The 23,084-nt window shown below is 56.1% G+C and overlaps 1 protein-coding gene across 1 annotated transcript in view; it reads right to left on the bottom strand.

Annotated features, from left to right (window-relative positions):
* Positions 1-3,668: 3,668 nt before the first annotated feature.
* Positions 3,669-23,084, bottom strand: part of LOC106737198 (IgGFc-binding protein-like) — a 33,373-nt gene continuing 13,957 nt past the window's right edge. Inside the window, exons 10-19 of the mRNA XM_019498429.1 lie at positions 20,614-21,212; positions 19,664-20,228; positions 17,249-17,448; positions 15,722-16,114; positions 13,924-14,210; positions 12,689-12,954; positions 11,422-12,020; positions 10,274-10,838; positions 7,469-8,067; positions 3,669-5,076 (exon numbers count right to left, since the gene is read on the bottom strand). Of these exons, the coding sequence (XP_019353974.1) occupies positions 4,504-5,076; positions 7,469-8,067; positions 10,274-10,838; positions 11,422-12,020; positions 12,689-12,954; positions 13,924-14,210; positions 15,722-16,114; positions 17,249-17,448; positions 19,664-20,228; positions 20,614-21,212 (4,646 nt within the window). The 3' untranslated portion in view covers positions 3,669-4,503. The remainder of the gene's footprint in view (positions 5,077-7,468; positions 8,068-10,273; positions 10,839-11,421; positions 12,021-12,688; positions 12,955-13,923; positions 14,211-15,721; positions 16,115-17,248; positions 17,449-19,663; positions 20,229-20,613; positions 21,213-23,084) is intronic.

Genomic DNA, 23,084 nt, shown 5'->3' with positions numbered 1-23,084 from the left:
GGCTGGGGGGCTGCGGGTCAGGAGTGAGGGGCACCAGGGAGTAGAGGGGTTGTAGGTCGGGAGTAAGGGGCACCGGCAGAGCTGGGGGTTGGGAGTGGGGGGCACCGGCCGCACAGAGGCCCATTGTCCGGTGCTGGCCAGGGAACAAGGCGGCTTTGAGGCTTGGATCCAGCTGAGGCTGCAGGAGCCAAAGGCCGTGGGAGGGGGATGGGGGCTGCCCTGACGCCTGGGTTCTGCCTCCCTCCTCCCTGTCCCCGCTGGCTGCCCCCTGGATGGGGCCTGGGTCAGGGCACGGGTGGGGCTGGGAGCCTGGATGCCTGGGTTCCCTGGGGGGGAGGGGAGGGTTGGAGGCAGCATGTGTGGGAGGAGGAACATGCAGCTGGCTCTGGGGTGGAGCAAATGGGCCCCTCCCCTTCCCCCCCTGCACAGCTGGGCGAGAACCCAGGCATCCAGGCTCCCAGGCCCCCTCGTACCCTGTGATGGTGTCACAGCTGGAGCCAGCAGAGCTCAGGGCTTCCCCCAGGGCCCTTGAGGGAGCTCTGGTACCCCTCACTCCCAACCTGCAGCCACTTGTCCCTGTGCCCCCAGCTCTGCCAATGCCCCTCACTCCAAGCAGGGAGACACGCACCCTGGACTCCCAGCTATCTCCACCCAGCACCTTCAGCCACTCGCTGCTTTCAGAGCAGCTCCTCTGTAACCCCCGAACCCAGCCAACGGCTCCTGGTACCTGCCCAGGTGAGCTCCAGATGTGCAGCCAACCCTGTCAGGATCGTGGCTCCAGGTCCTGGCCCAGGAGACATCCTCCAGGTCAGTTTCCACGGGCTGTGGTTGCCACGGGGGTTGGAGTCTTTGTTGCCTCAGTGGGCCAGGGCAGGCCAATGCCGGGACTCAAACCCAGCACCCAAGGCTGGGCAAGAAGTTGGGGGAGGGAGGTGGCTCTGGCAGGGCCGCAAAGTAGGTGGGAGTGCCACATCACCTTCCTTTGCATTATGGGGCAAAGCACTGCCTGGGGTCTATGGTGGGGTTTGAACTCATGTCCCATTGCAACTTCTGCTCCTGCCCCAGGGACCTCCAAATCGGGGCTCTTACCCCCTTGCCCCGCCCCACCAGGCACAAAAGCTGCCGGCTGTTACAGCCTGTGTGTCGGGGGTGAGAAAAGAGGGAGAAATGCTCTCAGCTTCAGGGACCCCCAGAACCTGCCCCTGGGTCCCAGTTGCCCCCCCCCCCTTTGATACCTACCCTACTGGACTCCAAAACCAACTGCCTGGGAGAGGCAGTAGCATTTCTATCCAGGCAAGAATCTATCATGGCTTAATATTGCCCCCACAATTCCTCCTGATGTCTTCACTGCCCAGCTGTTAAAGGACTCTCTCTCCTTTTGAATGGCCCCAACCTTCTGCTAGTCAGGCTGCTCTTCTGGTGCAATTCTGCTGTCTCTTAATGTAGCTCCTCCTCTCCAGCCCCTGGCCCTCTGGACTGGATTTAACTCTAGCTAAAACACACCCACTCAGGTGTGGAAAGATTAACCTGGGGGAACATCCACATGGTGAGGAAAATAGTGTCCACTGGAAGCACCGCCCAGGGCTCAAGAAGGCCAGATGCTGTTTCATGAGTACTTTTAATTGGAAGGAGAGAACAAAAGAAAGAGCAGCTTGTGATTATTTTGTAATAGGGAATCATAGCGAAGTCAGAGTGAAAGGGGCCTCTGGAGGTCATAGTCATCATTATGGGGTCATAGTGATGTCAGGGTGAAGGGGACCTCCAGAGGTCATATAGAGGCACAGAGTCCTATATGTATGGCTGGAAGGGACCTCCAGAGGTCACATCCAGTCCAACCTCTGCCTGAGGCTCAGCTCTGTCCAAATCACCCCAGACACATCCAGCATCAAACCTCTTTGTAAAACTACTGCCAACCCTGACACGACCCCAGATATTTATTGCATCCGAACCTGCCCCAGGGAAAGCAGGGGGACCGCAGCCACCAAAGTCCTGCTGCTGTAGAAGGTTGTTAAAAGACACTCCAGGGACCCCAGGTAGAGGCCATGCCCCTGCTACAGAGGAAGGCAACCCCCCCCCCCCCCCCAAGTCTGTACCAATCTGACCAGGGGATAAATCCCTTCCTGACCCCAGATATGGCATCGGTCTGAGCCTGAGCAGAGGGCAAGACCCTCTAGTCAGGAGCCTGCAGAGTTGGTCCCAGCAGGAGCATTCTCACACAGCCCAGTCCCCATCCCCAGCCCGAGCTGCAGCCAGCACCCAGAGTCTCTGGGGGAGGCTTAAAAACCACCTGACACATGGAGCAGAAAATGGGGCTAAGGGGGCAACAAGCAAAGCCCAGAAGCCTGGAACATCCCCATAGCAGAGCACAGGCATCACAATGCCTAGATGATCTCAGTGCATGTCCAGCCTCTCCTTGAACCCTCAAGTTCAAGGAGATGATGGAGAATGCACAACTCCCTTTAGGCATAGGCCTAGCTCCACCCAGATCATCCCCAACCAGTGTATGTCCAGCCTCTCCTTGAACCCCCTCCAGTGTTGGAGAGTGCACAACTCCCCTGGACAAGGCACCAACATGTGAGGCACAGAGCAAGAATCAAACGGGAACCTTCTGATTTTCCTGAAGCCAGGAGGGAATTGCTTCCACCCTTGCTGCTCCATGTCAGGGGGTTTGGAGGCCTCCCCTGGAAGCCCTGGGTGCTGGCTGCAGCCCAGACTGGGGATGAGGACTGTGCTGTGCCAATGCCTCTCCTCTAGCCAAGTCATGCACCATCCAGTAGAGGTCCAGTTGTTTCTGTTTCCCCCTGAAACCGAATCGTCCAGCCTTTCATCCCAAGCAGTGTAGCAAAGCTTTCAGTTTCCTTTTATCCACGTGTGCTGTGTTCCACATCATCTGCAGGTTCTAGGTCCGCCCCGGCCGGTCGATGACACGCATGGTAGGCCATGCCATGACACTGACTTGGGGCCCATGGGTGGGCTCTGGGATCTCCTCCGTAGGAACGCAGCTGGTGCCGTGACGCCGAAACCCAGCATCGCATACACAGCTCTCCATGCATGGTGATGGGCACAAGGTGGCATGGGGGCAGGCTGCATGGCAGGGGTCTGCACAGGGCTGGTAGTGGCTGTGGGCTGGACACCTGGGGGCTGTGGGGAGGACAAAGCCAGTCAAGAACCCCAGCACCATCCTGAGCTCAGATTAGACAACCGGACCACCAGCGTTCTACTCACGGGTGACCACTCAATGGGACTGAGATAAGCCAGGACCCAGAGGTAGGATCTAGAGCCCCCAAAACAGCACCAGTGGAAGGAATGGGGGTGAATTCAGGATGCGGGGAAAGGAAAGACAGGAAGAAGCAAAGAGACTGAGTCCAAGTGCTGGGATGGGGGCATCTCCCATGTGGGTACCAAGAAAAAAGAGGACCCTTAGGCTACAAACAGAGGATCTGCTTATCCGGGGACAAGGACACTATTCCTGCTTGTTATTGAGCATGGCAGCAAGGGTCCTGGTCCCTGAATCAGGACTTCTTAGAGACCTAGACCCTCAATGCTGGGGGCTACAAGAAAGAGTGTGTCTACATGTGCAAATAAGCACACTTAAATGTAATGCACATTAGCTTAATGTGCATTAAGCAGGCTTAGGCATGCGTCTACACATGCATTAACTCTGTGTGTGGACCAACATGGGACTCAAGTTAGTCCCAAGTCAGTCGGCACACACAGCATTAATGTGCCGTAACTAATCGCATCTTAACTAATTGCACCTATATTTGATACCTGTGTACCTACACCATTTTTAAAGCGCATTAACGGCACGCGCATGTAGATGCATGCCCTAATGCACCTTAAATTTAGGCTAATGTGCCTTAAATGCATCTTGTGTAAATGAGCCCAGAGAGGAACAAAACTCAGCTCCCTCTCCTTTCTGGCCTTTGCTCTCTGCCACCACACAATGCAGGAGTCGTGCCCTGCCTTGCACTGTGACCCCTCATTCTTGTATCATGGGACACAGTTGGTAATAAATCCCCACAGACTTTCTTTCAGAACCGTGGTTTCCAACCTGTGGTCTGTGGACCCCCTGGAGGGTCTGCAGACTATGTCTAAGGGGTCCACGAAAGATGACGGTGATGAAACAAAAGCATGTGAATACCCACATTAGCCATCCAAAGGGCTCTGCACCTCTGTTAGGTATTTTTTAAGAGTGCTTAGGGGAAAACTACTCTAAAAATTGCCACTGACTGAATCAGACCTTAGATCTGTCTTGCCCCATCTCCTGGGTCACATGTCAGCAGACAGCAGAGGCCAGAAGGGAGAGTGAGCTGGCTCTGAGCTGGGTTTTGTTCCTCTCTCTTGGGTTTTGTTCTTCCTCCAGTATTGAGGGTCTAGCCTTTGGGAGGTGTGGGGACCAGACCTGGGTGCAATACTGGTGGGAATTGGACTGGGAGGGATGGAGAGGGTGACAAACCAGGGATTATCTCTGGTGGAAGGAGCTCAGAGGTAATGAGGGGTCTACTTACCACAGAAGGAGTTGTTTCTCCATGGGGAGATGCTGGCATTTGCCCGCTGGCAGGCAGAGGCATAGGTCTGAATGGAAGGGCACAGCACACGCGTGTCCCCGCCAGACACGCACACATCGAAGACACAGGCCAACATGTAGGGGCTGGGGTCCAGCTGGGCATGGCACATGGAGAAGGGCCCATCGGGGTCCTGGAGCACCCAGCACTGGGACTTTGCTGCCACCAGCCTAGCATCCTGGGCACAGCCCGGGCACACCTCCAGGCAGCCATCAGTGCAGCCAGGCACTGATGCCACCTTCCAGCCCGCAGCCAAGCTGGAGGCATCGGGTGCCTGGGAGTCATCCGGCAGCAGGTCGTCGTCATCAGGGGTCCCGTTGAAGTTCCCGCAGAGCCCGCAGGTGTGGCTGCGGAAGGCTGGGGGCAGGATGAGCTCCAGGCCATGGGCTAGGTCGGAGCGGAGCTGCAGTCCAAAACCCGTGCTCAGTGCCACAAGCAGCCCATTTGCATGGACCTTGACACCTGCGGCTGGCAGGTGCAGGGGCAAGGGCTGGGCCACACCATCCACCTGCGGGGGAGAGAGGACAGCACCAGGGAGTCATAACCGGGCCAGGGCGGAGAGTTGTAGGGAAGCGGGGCTGGATGGGACCATCAGAGGTAGGGTGACCACTTTTATGGCACCAACTGGGGAGCTGAGATTAAGTTAGCCAAGATTTTGAATGAGAGATGTGCTTCATCAGGTCTCTGATCCCTGCAAGCCGGGCCCGGCATGGTGAACACCAGCTGAAGGGAGGGGGTGTGGGAAAATCTTGAGTGGGAGGCAGACACTCAACAAGCACATGTAATTGTGTGTCTGCTATTTGGGTGTCTGCTGCCCCTGAGAATCTCTCTCACCCCCTGCTATCCCCGACTACGACTCTGCTGGTCACTAGCTCTGTCCTGGGCGATGCTGCCAGTTGCTAGCTCTGTCCCAAGTGATGACACCAGTCGCTAGCTCTGTCCTCAGCTATGACTCTGCTCGCTAGCTCTGTATGTGGCTACAACACCAGTTGCTAGTTCTGTCCCCACCCTCAATGCTGGTCACTAGCTCTGTCCCAGGAGAAGCTGCCAGTTGCTAGCTCTGTCCCAGGCTATGACACTGGTTGCTAGCTCTGTCCCAGGCTATGACAGCAGTTGCTAGCCCTGTCTTGGGCTATGACACTGGTCACTAGCTCTGCCCCGGACAACAGCGCTGGGCGTCAGCTCTGTCCCGGGTGATGCCTCTGGTTGCTAGCTCTGCCCTGGGCAACAGTGCTGGTTCCTAGCTCTGTCCTGGGCTATGATGCCAGTTGCTAGCTGTGTCCTGGGTGATGCCGCTGGTTGCTAGCTCTGTCTCAGGCTACAATTCCAGTCACTAGCTCGGTCCCAGGCGATGACACGGGTCATTAACTCTTTCCCAGGTGATGACACTAGTCCAATACAAGGTCTCAACCTAAGGAATCCCGGCCTCTCTCCTACCTTCTTTTGGAAGCTGTTGGATATTTTAGCCAAGCCACAGAGTAGGGATGACCAGGACTGGTCTGTGGGCTGGATGAACAGTGCGGATTGGACATGCCAGATCCAGTGCCTGCGGTTCACTCCAGCCAGTCTGGGACCGCGATGCCTGCTCCAGAACCCATGTTATATGTGGTGCCTGCTCCAGAGTGGGCACCACAGGCGCTGGATGCAGCAAGCATTGAGGGGTCCCTGACTGGCCAGCACCAAGGTCCAGATGATGCAGCTCCTTTACCCTAGTTTTTTTTTTTCCCCCAATTAATCTCAAGTTTTCTAAACCCAAGTTCTCTCAATGTTTCCTGCTGAGTGAATCAATGTTCTCAGCCTGGCAGAGCCTCCCCGGCCCCTCCGCTGCTGACTTCAGGAGGTGTTGGCAATGACTCCAACTCCTCTCCACACAATGCCCGCCCCCTCCTGAAGCCCATGCCAGGCCCACACCGCCTTCATGGAGAGTTGGAGCCTAATCCCAGGCCCTGAATGCGGGAGAAGGGAGATTCCCAAAGCCTAGAGAAGACTTAATTATGCTGTAGCTCTGGGAGAGAGTCAGATGGGCATGGGCAATGCAGCTCAGTACACAAATCTGTCTCCAAGGTGGTGGACCTAGAGAGCAGTGCTTCTCAGCTATTTTTGATGCCAGGCCTCCCCTTGTTAGACTCCAGGGCCCCTTCTGAAAATCCCAGCTCTTCACTTTCACTGCTTTCTTGCCTATGGAAAAATCCTAGTGGGATTCTCCTGTTAAAAGGCCCCAGGAGGGTTCAGACTCCCTGGACTGCTACTGGAAAACTCTGGGTTGATCTGGTGAATCACGGGTAGGAGTCTGCACAAATGATAGTGCTAAGTGCCTGTGGTACCCTTCAAAGGATCTCACGGCATCCCCCAGGGAGGAGCAACACCCAGTTCAGAATCGCTGCCCGAGGGACATTGGTATCGAGGTTGGAGAGATCTTACATTGAATGGGAAACTCATTTTTCTGGTTTTTTGCTCATAATATCCCTGAACGCTGGATTTTCATCTTGTTTTTCGGAAGGCAGACTACAAATAAATAAAAGATCCTCCCACAGGTGCGGCCAACCACATCCAGCAACTGGCTGGCCCTACGCGGCCTGTTTCAGGCCAAAAAAGATTAGCATGAACCCTTTTAAAGCCACCACAAAATGGGCAGCTACTGCCAATTCTGCAGCCACTGTAGCCCAGTGTCTCCATGCTTCCATTCCAGCAAAGAGATTCGGTTTTTCCTGTTTAGGACATGCCTGCTCAATTTTGGAGGGCTGGTTTTGGGGGGAAAACCGTGTGGTAGATGAATAAATATGGTATTTTCCCACTCATATCATGCCAATGACCCAATGATGAGAGGACAGGATGTTTCTGGCTCTCCGGAGACAAAAGCTCAGGGACTTCCCCTGGGAGTGTTCACCCCATAGAGTTACCTCCACGGTGCCAGGCTGTCCTCTCCATAGATGGATGTGGACTCCATTCACCAAGACGGACACCTCCGATAGCCCGGCCACAGGGTCCTGGGGCTGGTGCTTGTGCCTCACGTCCACGCGGAAGTAGGGCGCTGCTGGGGAGACCCCACAGGCCTCGGCAAAGATGTAACTGCAAGTGCCATGTAGATCGTAGAGCCGCCCGTCAAAGGTGTAGTAGTGGGGCAGCCCGGCTGCCCAGCAGATGCCAGGAGGGGGCACGTGACAGCCCAGAAATCCCTCATGCATGCTGCAGATCTCCCCCGAGGCACAGGTGGCATTGGAGCACTGAACCATGTGGGACGAGCCCTGGCACTGGCACCGCTGCTGGCACCGCTCGCCTTCCCAGAACTGCTCTCCAGGTAGATAGTAGCGGCCATTGTGGGTGCAGCCACATTGCTCTGGGCTCACACACGTGGTGCCACTCAGCACCAGCCCTGCATCACACTGGCAGCCTTCAGCACATGGCGTGGGGCAGGGCTGGGGCTCCACCGGGCTGGCACAGGAGGCTGGGCAGGATGGGCCACAAAGCTTGTAGTGGCTGTGCGGGGGGCAGAGCAGCTCTGGAAGAGATGGGGGGGCAGGGGTTAGACATGCTAAAGGAACTCTGTTTTCACTCATTCGCTGCACCAATGGTCTCAAACTGCTCTGTGTTTGATGTAGAAGCAAGGAATCATGGGAAAACAGGGCTGGGGGAGACCTCAGGAAGCTACATCTGGTCCAGCCCCCTGCTCAAGGCAGGATTGTTGTCTCAGCCACGTGCTGCTGCCGCCTCTCAGGCTGTCTGTAATACTTGTAGGGGCTGTTGGGAGCAGGGGGAACAGAGCAGCTGTGGCTGAGACACGGAGGGGGTTAGACCCCTTCGTTGGCCTCCAGATCCCCTTGTTACAATCAAGACCCCTCCCACCCCCCATTACACTCCAGACCCATCGCTGAAAATCCTAGCTCTTCCCTTTCACTTGTTTCTTGCCTGTGGAAAAATCCAAGAGCAATTCTCCCATTGCAAAGCCCTCAAAAGGCCCAATTTGAGGAGAAGGGTTTGGACCTTTTGGATTCCTATTGGAAATGTCTGGGTTGATGTGGTGAATAGTGGGTGGAAATTTGCACAGCCGATTGCTCTAATGCCCATGACATCCTTGGAAGGATCTCACAGTACCCCGTGCAGCACGTCAGGCGGGTCGGGTTGGGTCCAGCCTGGGCACCACATCATACCCTTGCGGGGGCTGCAGGGTGGGGTAACTGGTGGTGGGGATAGATGATGGATTCCAGCAGGGTACAGAGGTGCTGCCTGAAGCCAAACCCAGCTTGAGACTCTGTATCTGGCCTTTGCCTCTGGGTTTCCCTTTGGATCCAGTAACTTGATCCCAGATTCCTGTCCCACCGATGGGGTCCATGGTTGGCTCCTGCCTTCTCCCAGTGGCTTAACCACTAGGCAAGACATCCATGACCCAGTATCTCTGCATCCCCCTGCATTTATCGGACATGTTGGAGCTTGAGCTTGCTAACGAAGGGTCTCATAGATTCATAGATGTTAGGGTCGGAAGGGACCTCAATAGATCATCAAGTCCGACCCCCTGCATAAGCAGGAAAGAGTGCTGCGTCTAGATGACCCCAGCTAGATACTCGTCTAACCTCCTCTTGAAGACCCCCAGGGTAGGGGAGAGCACCACCTCCCTTGGGAGCCCGTTCCAGACCTTGGCCACTCGAACTGTGAAGAAGTTCTTCCTAATGTCCAATCTAAATCTGCTCTCTGCTAGCTTGTGGCCATTATTTCTTGTAACCCCCGGGGGCGCCTTGGTGAATAAATCCTCACCAATTCCCTTCTGTGCCCCCGTGATGAACTTATAGGCAGCCACAAGGTCGCCTCTCAACCTTCTCTTGCGGAGGCTGAAAAGGTCCAGTTTCTCTAGTCTCTCCTCGTAGGGCTTGGTCTGCAGGCCCTTAACCATACGAGTTGCCCTTCTCTGGACCCTCTCCAGGTTATCCACATCCTTCTTGAAGTGTGGCGCCCAGAATTGCATGCAGTACTACAACTGCGGTCTGACCAGCGCCCGATAGAGGGGAAGTATCACCTCCCTGGACCTATTCGTCATGCATCTGCTGATGCACGATAAAGTGCCATTGGCTTTTTTGATGGCTTCGTCACACTGCTGGCTCATGTTCATCTTGGAGTCCACTAGGACTCCAAGATCCCTCTCCACTTCCGTGCCACCCAGCAGGTCATTCCCTAGGTTGTAGGTGTGCTGGACATTTTTCCTCCCTAGGTGCAGCACTTTGCATTTCTCCTTGTTGAACTGCATCCTGTTGTTTTCTGCCCACTTGTGCAACCTATCCAGGTCTGCCTGCAGCTGTTCCCTGCCCTCCGGCGTGTCCACTTCTCCCCATAGCTTTGTGTCATCTGCAAACTTGGACAGAGTACATTTGACTCCCTCTTCCAAGTCACTGATGAAGACATTAAAGAGTATCGGTCCAAGGACCGAGCCCTGCGGGATCCCACTGCCCACACCCTTCCAGGTCAAAACCGACCCATCTACCACGACTCTCTGGGTGCGACCCTCCAGCCAATTCGCCACCCACCGGACTGTGCAGTCATCCAAGTCACAGCCTCTTAACTTGTTCACCAGTATGGGGTGGGATACCGTAACGAAGGCCTTCCTGAAGTCTAAGTATACGACATCCACCCCTCCTCCTGTGTCCAGGCGTCTCCTTGGATCTGGAATGAGGACTATTCACAAAGAGTCTCCTGTCTACAGGGAAGGGTCTACTCACCGCAGCCAGCCTTGTGGCGCCAGGGTTGGATGGGCAGGCCGTGGCGCTGGCACTGCCTGGCATAGCTGCTCAATGCCTCACACAGGGCCTGGCGGCTGCCCTGCTTGGCGCACATGTCCTTCACGCAGCTCTCAGCCAGGGACTGCACAGAGGCCGGCATGCCACATGTGTGGAAGGGCCCGTTGGCATCAACAAGCATCCCACAGGCATTTGGGGATCCATATTGGGCCAGCTCAGCTTCACTACACAGTGTCGGGACCCCCACGGCTAAGCAGTGAAAGGGGGATCCAGGCTCCTTCCAGCTGTCCCTGAAGGTGGCAGCATCATGGACCAGAGTGCCAGTGGGTGTCCGGAAATCATTGCTCGGGTCCCCATCGAAGTCTCCCCCAAGCCCACAGAGGGCTCTGGCGTAGGCCTCGGGGATGCTCATGGTCACATCATGGGACCAGTCATAGGAGACGCTGAGGCCGAAGTCTGTCTGGACCATGGTGGATGAACTGCTGAAGTAGGCATGGACTTTCCCTGCTGCCAGGACCAGGGGCAGATTGGCTAGAGACCCATTCACCTGGGGGGACACGGAGAAGCCTGTGAGGGGTGGATAAAGGGCAGGAGGCAGTGGTGAAGCTGTACCCCCCACCCCTTTCATATTGGAGCTCCACCACAGACCATCCGAGACTTTTATCTCAAGTCCCCAAAGGTAAGATTATCTCCACCTTTCCCTTCATGCTCACAGGTGTGTTCCCTCCCCTCCCCTATTGGTGGCCGCTGCTTTACCAGCAGGCCCAGCAGTGGAGGCAGCAGTAAAGCCAATCCAGCCAGGCTGTGCGGGGCTGGGCTCAGAGCCAGTGGCCGGGGTGAGGGGGTGAGTTTCCAGTCCCCGTGCCTGCTCCGGGGACCTCCACCCATGACCACTGGGGCTGAGACCAGCCCTCATGCAGCCCCCCCGTGACATGAGAGAGGATGAAAGCATCATGTCACCTGGTTGAGAATCACTGGTTTAATCTCACTGGGATTGGAGAGAGGAGGAGGCTACAACACCTGGTTGAGAATCACCGGGCTAAGATCAGCATGATGGGAGAGAGGGGATTTTTAAGGTGGTCTTTGGGCTGAAAGGTGCCGATTTCTCAGTCGTTCAGAAATGCCTTCACCTGGACCCGGCTGTCCTGCCCCACTGATATCGCAACACGATGCCCGTAAACTTCCACCTCCACCCGGCGCACCCGGGACATGGCAATGGACCCCCAGTGCTGACTCTCCACCCTGACGGTGAAGCCAGGGAGCTGCCCAGGAGGGCCGCAGTACGTGCTCAGGGTGTACGTGCAGGCCCCTGGGGTGTCATAGGTGGCTCCATCGAATGTGATGTAGTGTAGGTGGCCGAAGACCCTCAGGAGGCCGAATTGCATGGGGTGGCATCCCCGGACACCATCCAGAATTCGGCAGGTCTCCAGGGCCCTGCAGGCATGGGGCTGGCACTGCATGGGTTGGGCCGGCTCCCGACAGATGCACTTGCGACTGCAGGTATCGGTCAGGATCAGCTCCGTGCCTAGAACATGGTAGTGGCCGTCCAGCAGGCACCCGCACTGTCTCTGGGGCACACACACGCCCGCCTCCAGTGCGTAGCCCTCCCTGCAGAAGCAGCCAGCCACACAGGGCTTCCTGCAGCGGGCAGGGGCGCCGGGGTCCGCGCATGAGGCCGGGCAGGCCGGGCCGCAGAAATCGAAGTACTGGTTGGCCGGGCAGAGGAAACCTGGTGGGAGCGAGAGAAGAGCGACCCTTGCAGGATTTCACTGAGTGGCCCCTTCCCGACTCAGCAGGGCTCTACCCGGGGCCACGTGTCTGCTCAGACTCTGGTGCTGTGGCTGTTACACTCGTTAGGCTCCAGCCCCCTTCATTAGGCTCCACATCCCCCCCACATTAGCTTCCAGGTCCCTTTGTTAGGCCCTGCACCCTGCATTAGATCCCAGTTCTCACTTTGTTAGACTTCAGGCCCCTTGTTAGACTTGAGGGGCCCCTTGTTAGACTCCAGGACCCCCTCGTTAGGCTCCAGTTTCGCCCTTGTGAAGACTCCGTGCCCTCTCATCAGACTCCAGTTCTCCTCCTAAGCCTCCACCTCCCTCTTAGGCTCCAGTTCCTATTGTTAGACTCCAACCCCATGTTAGACTTCAGTTATCCCTCATCAGGCTCCAGCCCCACTCTCACAAGGGGTATACATGCATTCACTCCTTGTCTGTAGAATCACACGCATGTCAGGGCCATGCCTTGGTGACCATAAACCTGACCAAGGCTTTGCTACCCAACCAAGCCCATGCCAATTTGTTAGGATGAGGATCTCCTGGCTGTGATTCTTTGCCAGCACCGCAGTCCCTGAGACCTCAGTAACCCCAAGGACAGCAACCCCAAGCCCCCAGTGCTTACCACAGCCCAGGGCCCGTCTCCAGCTGGGCACCCGCACGCCCAGCAGGGCGCACATCTCGGCGTAGGACTCCAAGGCGGCGCACAGCATGCGGTTGCCCGTCCCGTACTGGCACAGGTCGTAAACGCAGGACTCGAGGTAGGGGCCAGGGAGCTCATGCCAGTGGCACTCAGCGAAGGGCCCCGAGCGGTTGGTGAGGATCCCGCAGAGGCGCCGGACCTCAGGGAGTGCCAGGCATGGCCGCAGCTCGCCTGTGCCATTTGTGCACCTGGAGCCATTATGGGAAGGCAGTGGGTTATTTCCATATTGCAAGGCCAGGGAAGGACCGATTCACCTCCCACAGGCCACGTGTGGGCTGATGCAGCTTGGAGCCCCAGGTACTCAGTAAAGGGGGTGCCAGGATGGCCAGAGGAATGGCCAGGCTCTGGCTACATGGGGAGGCTGAGAGAGATGCCACCCAGAGCCAGGGGGACCCGTTCACAGTCCCTCAGCCACTGCCGCATGCAAGCTATTGGCCCCTCACTTGTCCCGTCCTTAGCCTCCAGGCTCCATCACCCCTCTAGACTCCAGTTCCCCCTTCTTAGACTGGTGCCTAATGCACTTGGTTTGGAAAGGGTCACTGACAGGGTGGATCTGGACTGGTGTGCCCCTCCCCCAGGGATCTGGGGAGCCTGGAGCTGACCTCCGGCCCCCCATCTCTGTCTGGGAAGAGAACCGCAGGACTCTGCTGGATGCCGACGGAGCTCCCGAAGCGCTGCACAGACATCCTCCCCCAAGCCGCTGGGACCTGGGTCCAGCTAGGCCCTCTCCAATGTGGTCCCGGGGACCTCTTCTAGCCCCCAGCCCCGTCTGGAACGTGGCTGAATTTTGCAGCCCCCTCCCCCACCCCCAGGTGAGAGCCATCCTGTTGGGACCAGGAGGCCAGAAAGGTTCAAAATCCCCAAGCTGGTGCCGACCTGCTGGGCCCTGCTCTCTCCGGCCTCTGCCCCTTCCCACCTGCTGTCTGCCCCCAAAGAGGGTAAACCCAAACCCTGCCATAACCAGAGCCACTTGGCCTCATGTTCCCTAAGAAGCCAGGAGCTAGGGGGCCTGCTCTCCTCTCCCAGGCAATGACAATGCCAGGCCATGCTATGGAAGTGGCTGGTCCCACAGAGCATGGGGCTGGCCTGAAGAACCACCCCAGGCTCTAAAGCTCCCCTGAAACCCCCTAGGTCTCAGCAGGGCACCAGTGGCTTACCCTGGTGGGCTGCGGTCAGAGACCCAGGCGTTGCCAAACTGGGCGTCGTCGTGGGCGGGGGTCCCATCCGGCAGCACCTTGTCATCTGTAGGGTCCCCATCGAAGTTGCCGCACATGCCGCAGAGCCCACGCCGGTGCTCAGGTCCCACGCGCACAAAAGCGCTGCTGGCACCGTTGAACTGCACCTCCAGGCTGCCCCCGGCCCTCACCACCAGCAGGTTCTTCAGCCGCACGATCTCGGCACTGGGGCCCAGCTGGGCCGGCAGCCGCATCCTTGTCCCATTGACCTGGCCCGGGAGGGGAATGCGGTCACTGCACCCCCGAACCGGCCTTTGCCTTGCCCCGGGAGGCAGTGGATGCCAACAGGGGCTGATTTATTGCGCAATTTGCTAGTGAACCACGTGATGTATGTAACGTATGGCTACTGATTGGCCGGAGGAGGCCTGATCAGCAAACCTGACCAATGCCTGAACTCCAGACCTTGGAATATAGTAAGCCACACCCCTTCTTCACTTGACCCCACCCCCTCCCTGTTCTGACCCTGCCCCCAGAGGTGTGGGTTAATGCAGCTGCCATGGGTTTCTCTAGCAAGGGAGAAGCCAATGCCCTTAATCTATCAGCAGCGGCAGGGCCAGGGAAGAGTTAACCTGAGACACTGCCCCTCCCAGCAGCATCCTCCTCACCAAGGCTGGAGGTTCGAGCCCTGCTACCTCCATGCTGGAGCCCCCTTTACCTTGTGCCCCGTGTCTCAAGAGAAGAGAAGCCCAGCTGCACACTGAGCCCCGGAGCAGGATGTCACCGGGAAAGAAGAGAAGAGACTACGACTCCTGCTTGGGCATAGGCTGTGTTTGGGTCACGTCAGCCTCTGCTGGTGGTAGCTGTAATGCCATGGGGGCAATCATGGGCGAATCACCTTAGGGAAGGGGTCAATGCGAGCAGGAGTGCACAGACAAGGCACTGGGATACAGAATCATACAAGACAGGGTTGATTGGCACCTTTGTAGGCTAACTAAGATATTCCACACCTGTGTCCAGTTTTGGGTCCCCCACTATAGAAGGGATGGGGCGAGTTGGAGAGAGTCCAGTGGAGGGCAATGAAAATGGTTCATGGGCTGAGGGACATGACTGGTAAGGAGAGGCTGAGGGAACCGGGTTTATTTAGTCTGCAGAAGAGAAGACCGAGGGGGGATTGAATAGCAGCCTTCAACTCCCGCAGGGTGGCTGCAAAGAGGATGGAGCTGGGCTGTTCTCAGTGGGGGCAGATGGCAGAACAAGGAGCAATGGGCTCTTTGCTGTGTCCTGCTACAGAGGAAGGTAACCCACCCCCCAATCCATATCAATCTGATTAGGGGGGAAAATCCCTTCCTGCCCCCAAATCTGGCATTGATCTGAGCATGAGCAGAGGGGCAAGGCCCTCTAGCCAGGACCCTCTGGGGTTGGTCCCAGCAGAAGCGTTGGCACAGCCCAGTCCCCATCCCCAGCCTGGGCTGCAGCCAAAACCTAGCACCTCTGGGTGAGGCTTAAAAAACCCTACACATGGAGCAAAGCCCAGAAGTCTGGGACATCCCCATAGTAAAACATCAAGCAAACATCAAGATGTTTCTATCATCCCCAACCAGTGGCTGTCCAGCCTCTTCTTGAACCCCTCTAGTGATAGTGCACTGGATTTGGTCCATTGGGCCAGGGGTTGAGCACCCCTGGATCTGGGACTCAGGAAGATCCATCTGCAATAGCAACTGCCTGCAGTAAAGCCACAGGCAAAATGGCACCCATTGCCATCGTGGGATAACTAACTCACGTGGACAGCCTTGCCGCGCTCCAAGACGACATGGGCATTGAGCTGGTGGCTGCGGAGCCAAACCTCCACACGGTACACAAAGGAGACACGGGGGCTGCGGAAATGCCGGTTGGCCATAACCACGCGGAAGGACACGGCAGCCGAGGAGTTGCAGGTGTGCGCAACCTCGTAGTCACAGGCACCCTGGAAATGCGCCACGGCCCCATCGAAGGTGAAGTAGTGTGGGTCTCCCGTCACCACGCAGGTGCTCAAGTGGCGCTGGCAGCCCAGCCGACTGTGTCTCACGGCACACTGCTGGCCTGGGGAGCACTGGGCATGGGAGCAGCGGAGGGTGTTGCGGGAGTCACAGCTGCAGCGTTGGGTGCAACCAGAGAGCCAGATGTGGTCTCCAACCTGCCGGGGGAGAGCCAACCCAAGATCACCATCACCACAACTTCTACCTCATGCCTGGAGGACCCCATGGGTGGAGCTAGGATGCTGAGATGGTGAGTGCAGAGGCTGAGGTGTATCATCCTGTATAACACAACTCATATTTTTTTGCCCAGGGGAAAAAGAAACTAGAAATCAGAGAATCCTAGCAAAGTGGGGCTGGGAGGGACCTCCAGAGGTCAGATTTAGTCTTACCCCCTGCCTGAGGCAGCATCAGTCCTGTCCAACCAATCACAGACACATCCAGCATCTAAACACTTCATAAAACTACCATCAACCCTCAGACAACACAAGACATCACACCTGAACCTGCTATAAAAGGTTGTTAGTAGACACTTAAGAGATCCCAGGTAAAGTCCGTGCTCCTGCTATGGAGGAAGGCACTCCCCCCCTCCCCCAGCCTGTACCAATCTGACCAGGGGGGAAAATTTCCTTCCTGACCCCAAATCTGGCATCAGTCTGACCTTAGTGGAGGGGTTAGACCCTTGAGCCAGGACCCTCAAACTTTGATCCCAGCAGGAGCATTGGCACAGCCCAGTTAAAACCCCCAACCTTGGCCAACACCCAATGCCTCTGAGGGAGCTTTACTAATACACTAGGGGCCTAAGGCTGGATTATCCAGTTTAAATTTGCTTAGAAACCAAATATAACTTAATTGGAATGAGTTAAATACCATCTGCTGGGCTGTGAAATAGGAGCGACATGATCAGGAGCGGGTGTGCAGGGGGTGGGAGGAGAGGGTGGCATCGGACCCCCAGAACGCCATCCCTGCATGCAGGGGATGGGTTGGGGATGAGGTCCTAGAGATCCAGGACCCCATCCCTGTACACAGGGGATGGGATGGGATGGGAGGGAGTAGTAGTGGGTCACAGGGCCCAATCCAGCTTGCACAGGGCCAAAAGGACAATCCCCTCGGCTCTAAAGCAACATTTCGTCACCAACCTCAGCTCGGAGACTTCATCCCAAAACATGATTCGTTTCATGAGCTAGTCAAGAGAAGCTGATTTTTTTTATGCCCTCTTTCCTGACCCTCCCTGTCTCCCCTCCCATCCCCATCTTTGCCCCACACTGCAGAGAGAGAGTAAAGCTGCATCTCACATTGTAGTAGTGTCCATCTCGTTCGCAGCCGCACTCCTCTGGCAACACGCACCGGTCCCCGCTTCGCAAGTAGCCGTCATCGCAGAAACACCCTTCAGAGCAAGTCTGGCCACGGGACATCCCCAGCCAGGTACTGCCACACATGCCCTCGTAGGACCTGCCGCAGAGTCGGTAGTGGCTGTGAGCTGGGCACTGCAGGGCTGCAGGAAAAGATGTCGGAGGATCTGGTTAGGGACACATCCAAACGGAGCGGGAATTTATCACGCAAAGCTAAGGACATCCAGAGTCCAGTGCAGGGCAACAAAAATGGTTTGGGGGCTGGGCACATGATGTATAAGGAGAGGCTGAAGGAACTGGGCTTATTGAGTTTGGAGATGAAGGGCGCTTGTACACGTATGGCATATAATCCTCTCTAAATTAAATAGGTTTGTTAAAATTGAAATGATTTGTTTTAAAAGACTGAGGGGGATTTGATAGCAGCCTTCAGCTCCCTGCAGGGGGGTTGCAAACAGGATGCAGCTGGGCTGTTGTCAGTGGGGGCAGATGAAAGGACAAGGAGCAATGGGCTCAAGCTGCAGCAAGGGAAGTTGAGGATGGATATTAGGAAGACCTTCTCATGAGGAGGATAGTAAAGCACAGGAACAAGCTCCCCAAAGAGGTGGTGGGATCTCCATCCTTGGAGGTTCTGAAGACCCGGCTAGACAAAGCCTTGGCTGAGATGATGTAGCTGGGGCTGGTCCTGCTTTGAGCAGGGGGTTGGACTAGATGTGACCTCCTGAGGTCCCTTCCAGCCCTCATTTTCTATGATTCTATGAAACTATCACATCTGCCTTTAGATATATTTAACTGCAGGCTCCTTCCAGTGTGGGAAAGGGCATTCAAATGGAGACGTGAGGATTTCAATGGCTTTAGGGCATCTCGCGCCTTCTGGGCTCTGTGACTATCACTTCACCAAAGATGTCTTTGAAAGCGGAGGGTTACTGGGTGCTGGCTAGGCCTCTTCTGGAGCACTGCGTGCTGTTGTGGGGTCCACATTTTAAAAAGGATGTGGAGAAATCATGGAAAATTCAGGTTCAGAGCCAGGAGGCAGTGGGGAAAGATGCCCAGGGAAGTTGTGGACTCTCCATCATTGGAGGAGTTCGAGAAGAGGATGGACAGCTATTGGCCGGGGATGAACGAGGCATAGCAATGCCTGTGTTCTGCTTTGGGGATTACTCAGATTTCTGGGCTGTACTGGTTGCCCCCTTCCCCACTTTCTGCTCCATGTGTCAGGGGGGTTTTAAGCCTCCTCCAAAGGCACTGGGTGTTGACTGCAGCCCAGGCTGGGGATGGGGACTGGGATGTGCTAATGCTCCTGATGGGACTTAAAGCCAGAGGGTCCTGGCTAGAGGGTTTTGCCCTCTGCTCCTCTGCTCAGGCTCAGACTGATGCCAGATATGGGGTCAGGAAAGAAATTCCCCCCCTGGTCAGATTGGTACAGAGTTGGGGGAAGGTTTGCCTTCCTCTGTAGCAGGGGGCACGACCTCTGCCTGGGGTATCTGGAGCATCTATTAACAGCCTTTCGCAGCAGCAGGACATTGGCCACTGTAGTCCCCGTTTTCCCTGAGGCAGGTTCAGGTTTGCTATCTGGTATCGTGTCAGGGCTAATGGTAGTTTTTACAAAGAGTTTAGATGCGGGATGTGTCTGGGGTGGTTTGGACAGGGCTGATCCTGCCTCAGGCAGGGGTTGGACTAGACATGACCTCTGGAGGTCCCTTCAGCCCCACTTCTCTAGGACTCTGCCTCTATGACCTCTGGAGATCCCCATCCAGCCCAACATCTCTACAACCCTACAATGATGACTCTATGACCTCAAGAGTTCCCCTCCACCCCACTTCTCTTTGATTCTCCAATTCACATGGTGTAAAGTACACAGGAGCCCCCATCACATCACCGGAGAATGCCCAAAACAGGAATCCAAGCCCGGAAGAAGCAGAAGTACCCAGATAAATGACTTGGTGGACATCATGCAGAAGAACCAAGCCATTTGTGATGCGTATGTAAGTATAGGAAGAACCATTTGGATGTCCAGAGATCAAAGGAAGAATCTTATGTGTGCGGACATGGCTGGCTCAGTTCTGTCTTAACTCACATATTACAAGCCCTTTCCCATAAGTCAACCCTCCAAAACTGGGACACATGTCATGTTGGGAAGGTGATTTTTCCTTTGCTGGCAAAGAAGCATGGAGACACTGTGCTCACGAGGCTGCCGCTTCTCCATGGGCCAATTGCTTTCCCTAATGGAATTCTCTAATTTCTCTTAATCTAATTACAGGTATGCATGTGGTATTTTTTGCAAAGGGCATTTTGTTTGACCCACTGAGACATCCAGAATCCATGGACGTGACTATCTACAAGGAGCACAGGGTCACTCACCACAGAAGGACTCGTTCCTCCAGTTTGAGATCTTCACCTCAGCCTGCTGGCAGGCGGTGGCATAGGTCTGGATGGAGAGGCACAGCACACGCATGTCCCCACCGGACATGCACACGTCAAAGATGCAGGTTGAAAAGTAGGGGCCAGGGGCCAGCTGGGAGTGGCAGGTGGAGAAGGGACCATTGGGGTCCTGCAGCATCCAGCACTGGGACTTTGCTGCTACCAGCCCGGCACCCTGGGCACAACCTGGGCAGGGCTTTGGGCAGCCATCGGTGCAGCTGGGCACTGGTTCCGCCTTCCAGTCTGCAGCAAAGTGGAAGGCATCGGGCACCTGGGAGCCATCCCGTAGCAGGAAGTCATCATCGGGTGCCCCGTTGAAATTCCCACAGAGCCCACAGGTGTGGCCACGGAAGTCATGGGGCAGGGTGAGCACCAGGCCATGGGCCAGGTCAGCGTTCAGAGTCAGGTTGAAGTCGGTCTGCACAACAGTGCGTGACCCGGCCTGGTAGACAATGATGCCTTCGCGTTGGAGACGCAGCGGGAGGATCTCAGTGATCCCATTGACCTGAACGGAGGAAACCATGGCAGAATGACCCCCTCCAACTGCTGAAACAACATGCAAACAATGGAGACTTCTACCATGTAATGAGTCTGGCTGAGCTGGGGAGGATTCATCCTAGGCCTAGCTAGACATAGGAAGGGACTAAACCAAGTCATCCCATAAGGTCCCTTATGCTTGGAGCTCCTCATTCTCCCTTGACTCTAATCAGCCCTTGGCCTTGGCTTCTGATTCTGGTTCCTGGCTCTGGTTCTCCAATCCAGACTCCATCCCCTGACCCAACATCTCATCCCTATACCCTAACCCCTGCCCCACCACCCAGGGGACCTACTATGGTCACCCACACCCTGGCTTCTTACATACAGGGCACAAACAGGGATTGAGGAATTACCTCCACGGTGTTGGGCTGTCCCCTCTGAAGACGGATCCGGACCTCGCTTAGCAGGACAGACACCTCCGACAGCCCAGCCATAGGGTCCTGAGGCTGGTGCTCATGCCTCACATCTACACGGAAGTAGGGGGCCACTGGGGAGATGCCACAGACCTCGGCAAAGATATAGGCACAAGTTCCCCATAGATCGTAGAGCCGCCCATCAAAGGTGTGGTAGTGGGGAAGCCCAGCTGCCCAGCAGGTGCTGGGAGGGGGCAGGTGACAGCCCAGAACCCCCTCCCATGTGCTGCAGATCTCCCCTGGGGCACAGGTGGCACTGGAGCACTGGACTGTGTGGGATAAGCCCTGGCACTGACACAACTGCTGGCACTGCTCATCTTCCCAGAACTCTTCCCCAGGCAGGTAGTAGCGGCCATTGTGGGTGCAGCCGCACAGCTCCAGGCTCACACATGCGGTGCCACTCAGCACCAGCCCTCTGTCACACTGGCAGCCTTCGACACAGGGCATGAGGCAGGACTGGGGCCCCGTTGGGCTGGCACAGGAAGCTGGGCAGGATGGGCCGCAGAGCTCATAGTGGCTGTGGAGAGGGCAGAGTAGCTCTGGAAGAGATACAGGGGGCAGGGGTTAAGCATGCCAAAGGAACCCTGTTGTCACATGTTCACTGCACCAACAACAGTCTGTTCCATGTTGATGTACATCATGGAATAATGGGGCTGGAGGAGATCTCAGGAGGTCACATCTGGTCCAACTCCCTGCTAAAGGCAGGATCATTCTCTCAGCCATGTGCTGCTGCTGCACACCAGGCTGCCTGTAATACTGCTTGGTTGTAGGGAGGATTCTCTGGAGGTCCGTGACAGGATGAGGGGGATTGCAGCCATCTGGGGCAAGGCTCGGCAGTGGGAGGAGGGACATCATGGTTCAAGGTACAGTCAGGGGCATCAGGGTGAGTGGAGGGCCCCTATTAGGGGGGAGCAACACAGCATAAAATCCAAGCAGTGTTGCCAACGCATGCACATATTTTTTTTTACTGCAGACTTTTTCCTAACAACCAGAATTTACTGTGCTTGATGTTAAACTCCTACGTTTGAGCCCAGCCCTTTGGGCTGGCAGCAGAGCAGGCCCAAGCAGGAGGGTTACCATAGCAGGCTCAGGCCACAGGGTGACGGTGCTGCCCCCTTGGTGGCCAAACGCCTACTGCCCCTCTCTGTTTCTAGGTCCCTCTCTTCTGGTCTTTCCTGCCACACCTTGATGCAAATGTTAGGTCACTAAAGGGAAGTGGCCTAAGGGTCTTAGAACATGTTCTTGTCCTTTTTTCACCAGTGGACCCCCTCTGGGACCCCACTAGCCCAGGCCCAGTCTATCAATAGCTGGGTTCTCCTCATCTGTACATGCCTCAAGCAACGTTTGTGTTATGGGCTATTCACAGCCTCCAAAACTCCCCTCCAGCTGTGACTATGCCTCACAGGTGTTATGTGTCATTGTTCAATTGGGATGCTTGTCCCCAAAGCCACCAAGCCACCTCAGGCCTTTATTCTCAACTGTGTCTATGGCCCCTGGTTCTGGCCTTTCCTGGGCTGTTTGTCCCCAGTCCCTGGCTTTCACCTCTCCCGGGCTACAGGTCCCTGGTCCCTAGTCCTGGCCCCTTCTGGGGGATGGGTCCCTGGCCCCTGGTCCTGGCTTCTCCCGGGCCACAAGTCCCTGGTCCCTAGTCCTGGCTTCTCCTAGGGTCTCCAGGCCCTGGCTCTCTCCCCTCCTGGGCTACAGGTCCCAGACCCTGGTCCCCACCCCACCTAGACACTGGGCCCTTGACCCTTTCTCCACTCCACTTGCTATTTGAGCCCCACCCTGGCTGGGCTCAAGGAAGTCACATGTCCTGCAGGCACAGCTGGGACGTCCAAACCTCCCCTGTAGTCCCAAGCCCACACCACCAGGCTAACTATAATGAAAGAGCAAGCCTTCTGGATGTAATCCAGACTCCCCCATGCCAGGTTTCAACATAACATCATCTCCCTGGTGCGACCACCAAGCTTTTTCACCACACTGGGCCCTACTTCCCTACAAGCTGCAGACATCCTGCTTGCAGAGCTCAGGGCATCTCGAGTCAGTCAGTCAGTTGCCTTCAACCTTTGTGCTCTGGAGTTATTCCCTCTTCAGCTTGCAGGGCCAAGCTGGCTGCCAGCTCTCAGACCCTGGCTTTATGTCCACTATAAGCCCTACCCTTCCAGCCACATGGCCGTGCAGACCCTTGCAGGAGCTCCCATCTTGGGCCTGATGCTCCCATTTGCTCATGGGCTGCCTCCTTGTCTACCTCCATTCCCTGTGTGGGTTATTCTTCTGGGATGGACCTGTAGCTGGATCTAACAGTCTGTCTGCTTGCCAGTGGGCAGCTTTCAAGCTGCCAGCCCTATCTGATCCAGCTCAGTCTGCTTTAGTTTTCTGCTAAAGTTAATTACAGTGACATGATGATGCAC

This window comes from Alligator mississippiensis, chromosome 15 (genome assembly GCF_030867095.1).
Source record: "Alligator mississippiensis isolate rAllMis1 chromosome 15, rAllMis1, whole genome shotgun sequence".
NCBI lineage: Eukaryota > Metazoa > Chordata > Crocodylia > Alligatoridae > Alligator > Alligator mississippiensis.
Note: the sequence above shows the minus strand (reverse complement) of the source record. Positions and strands in the feature narration are given on the sequence as shown.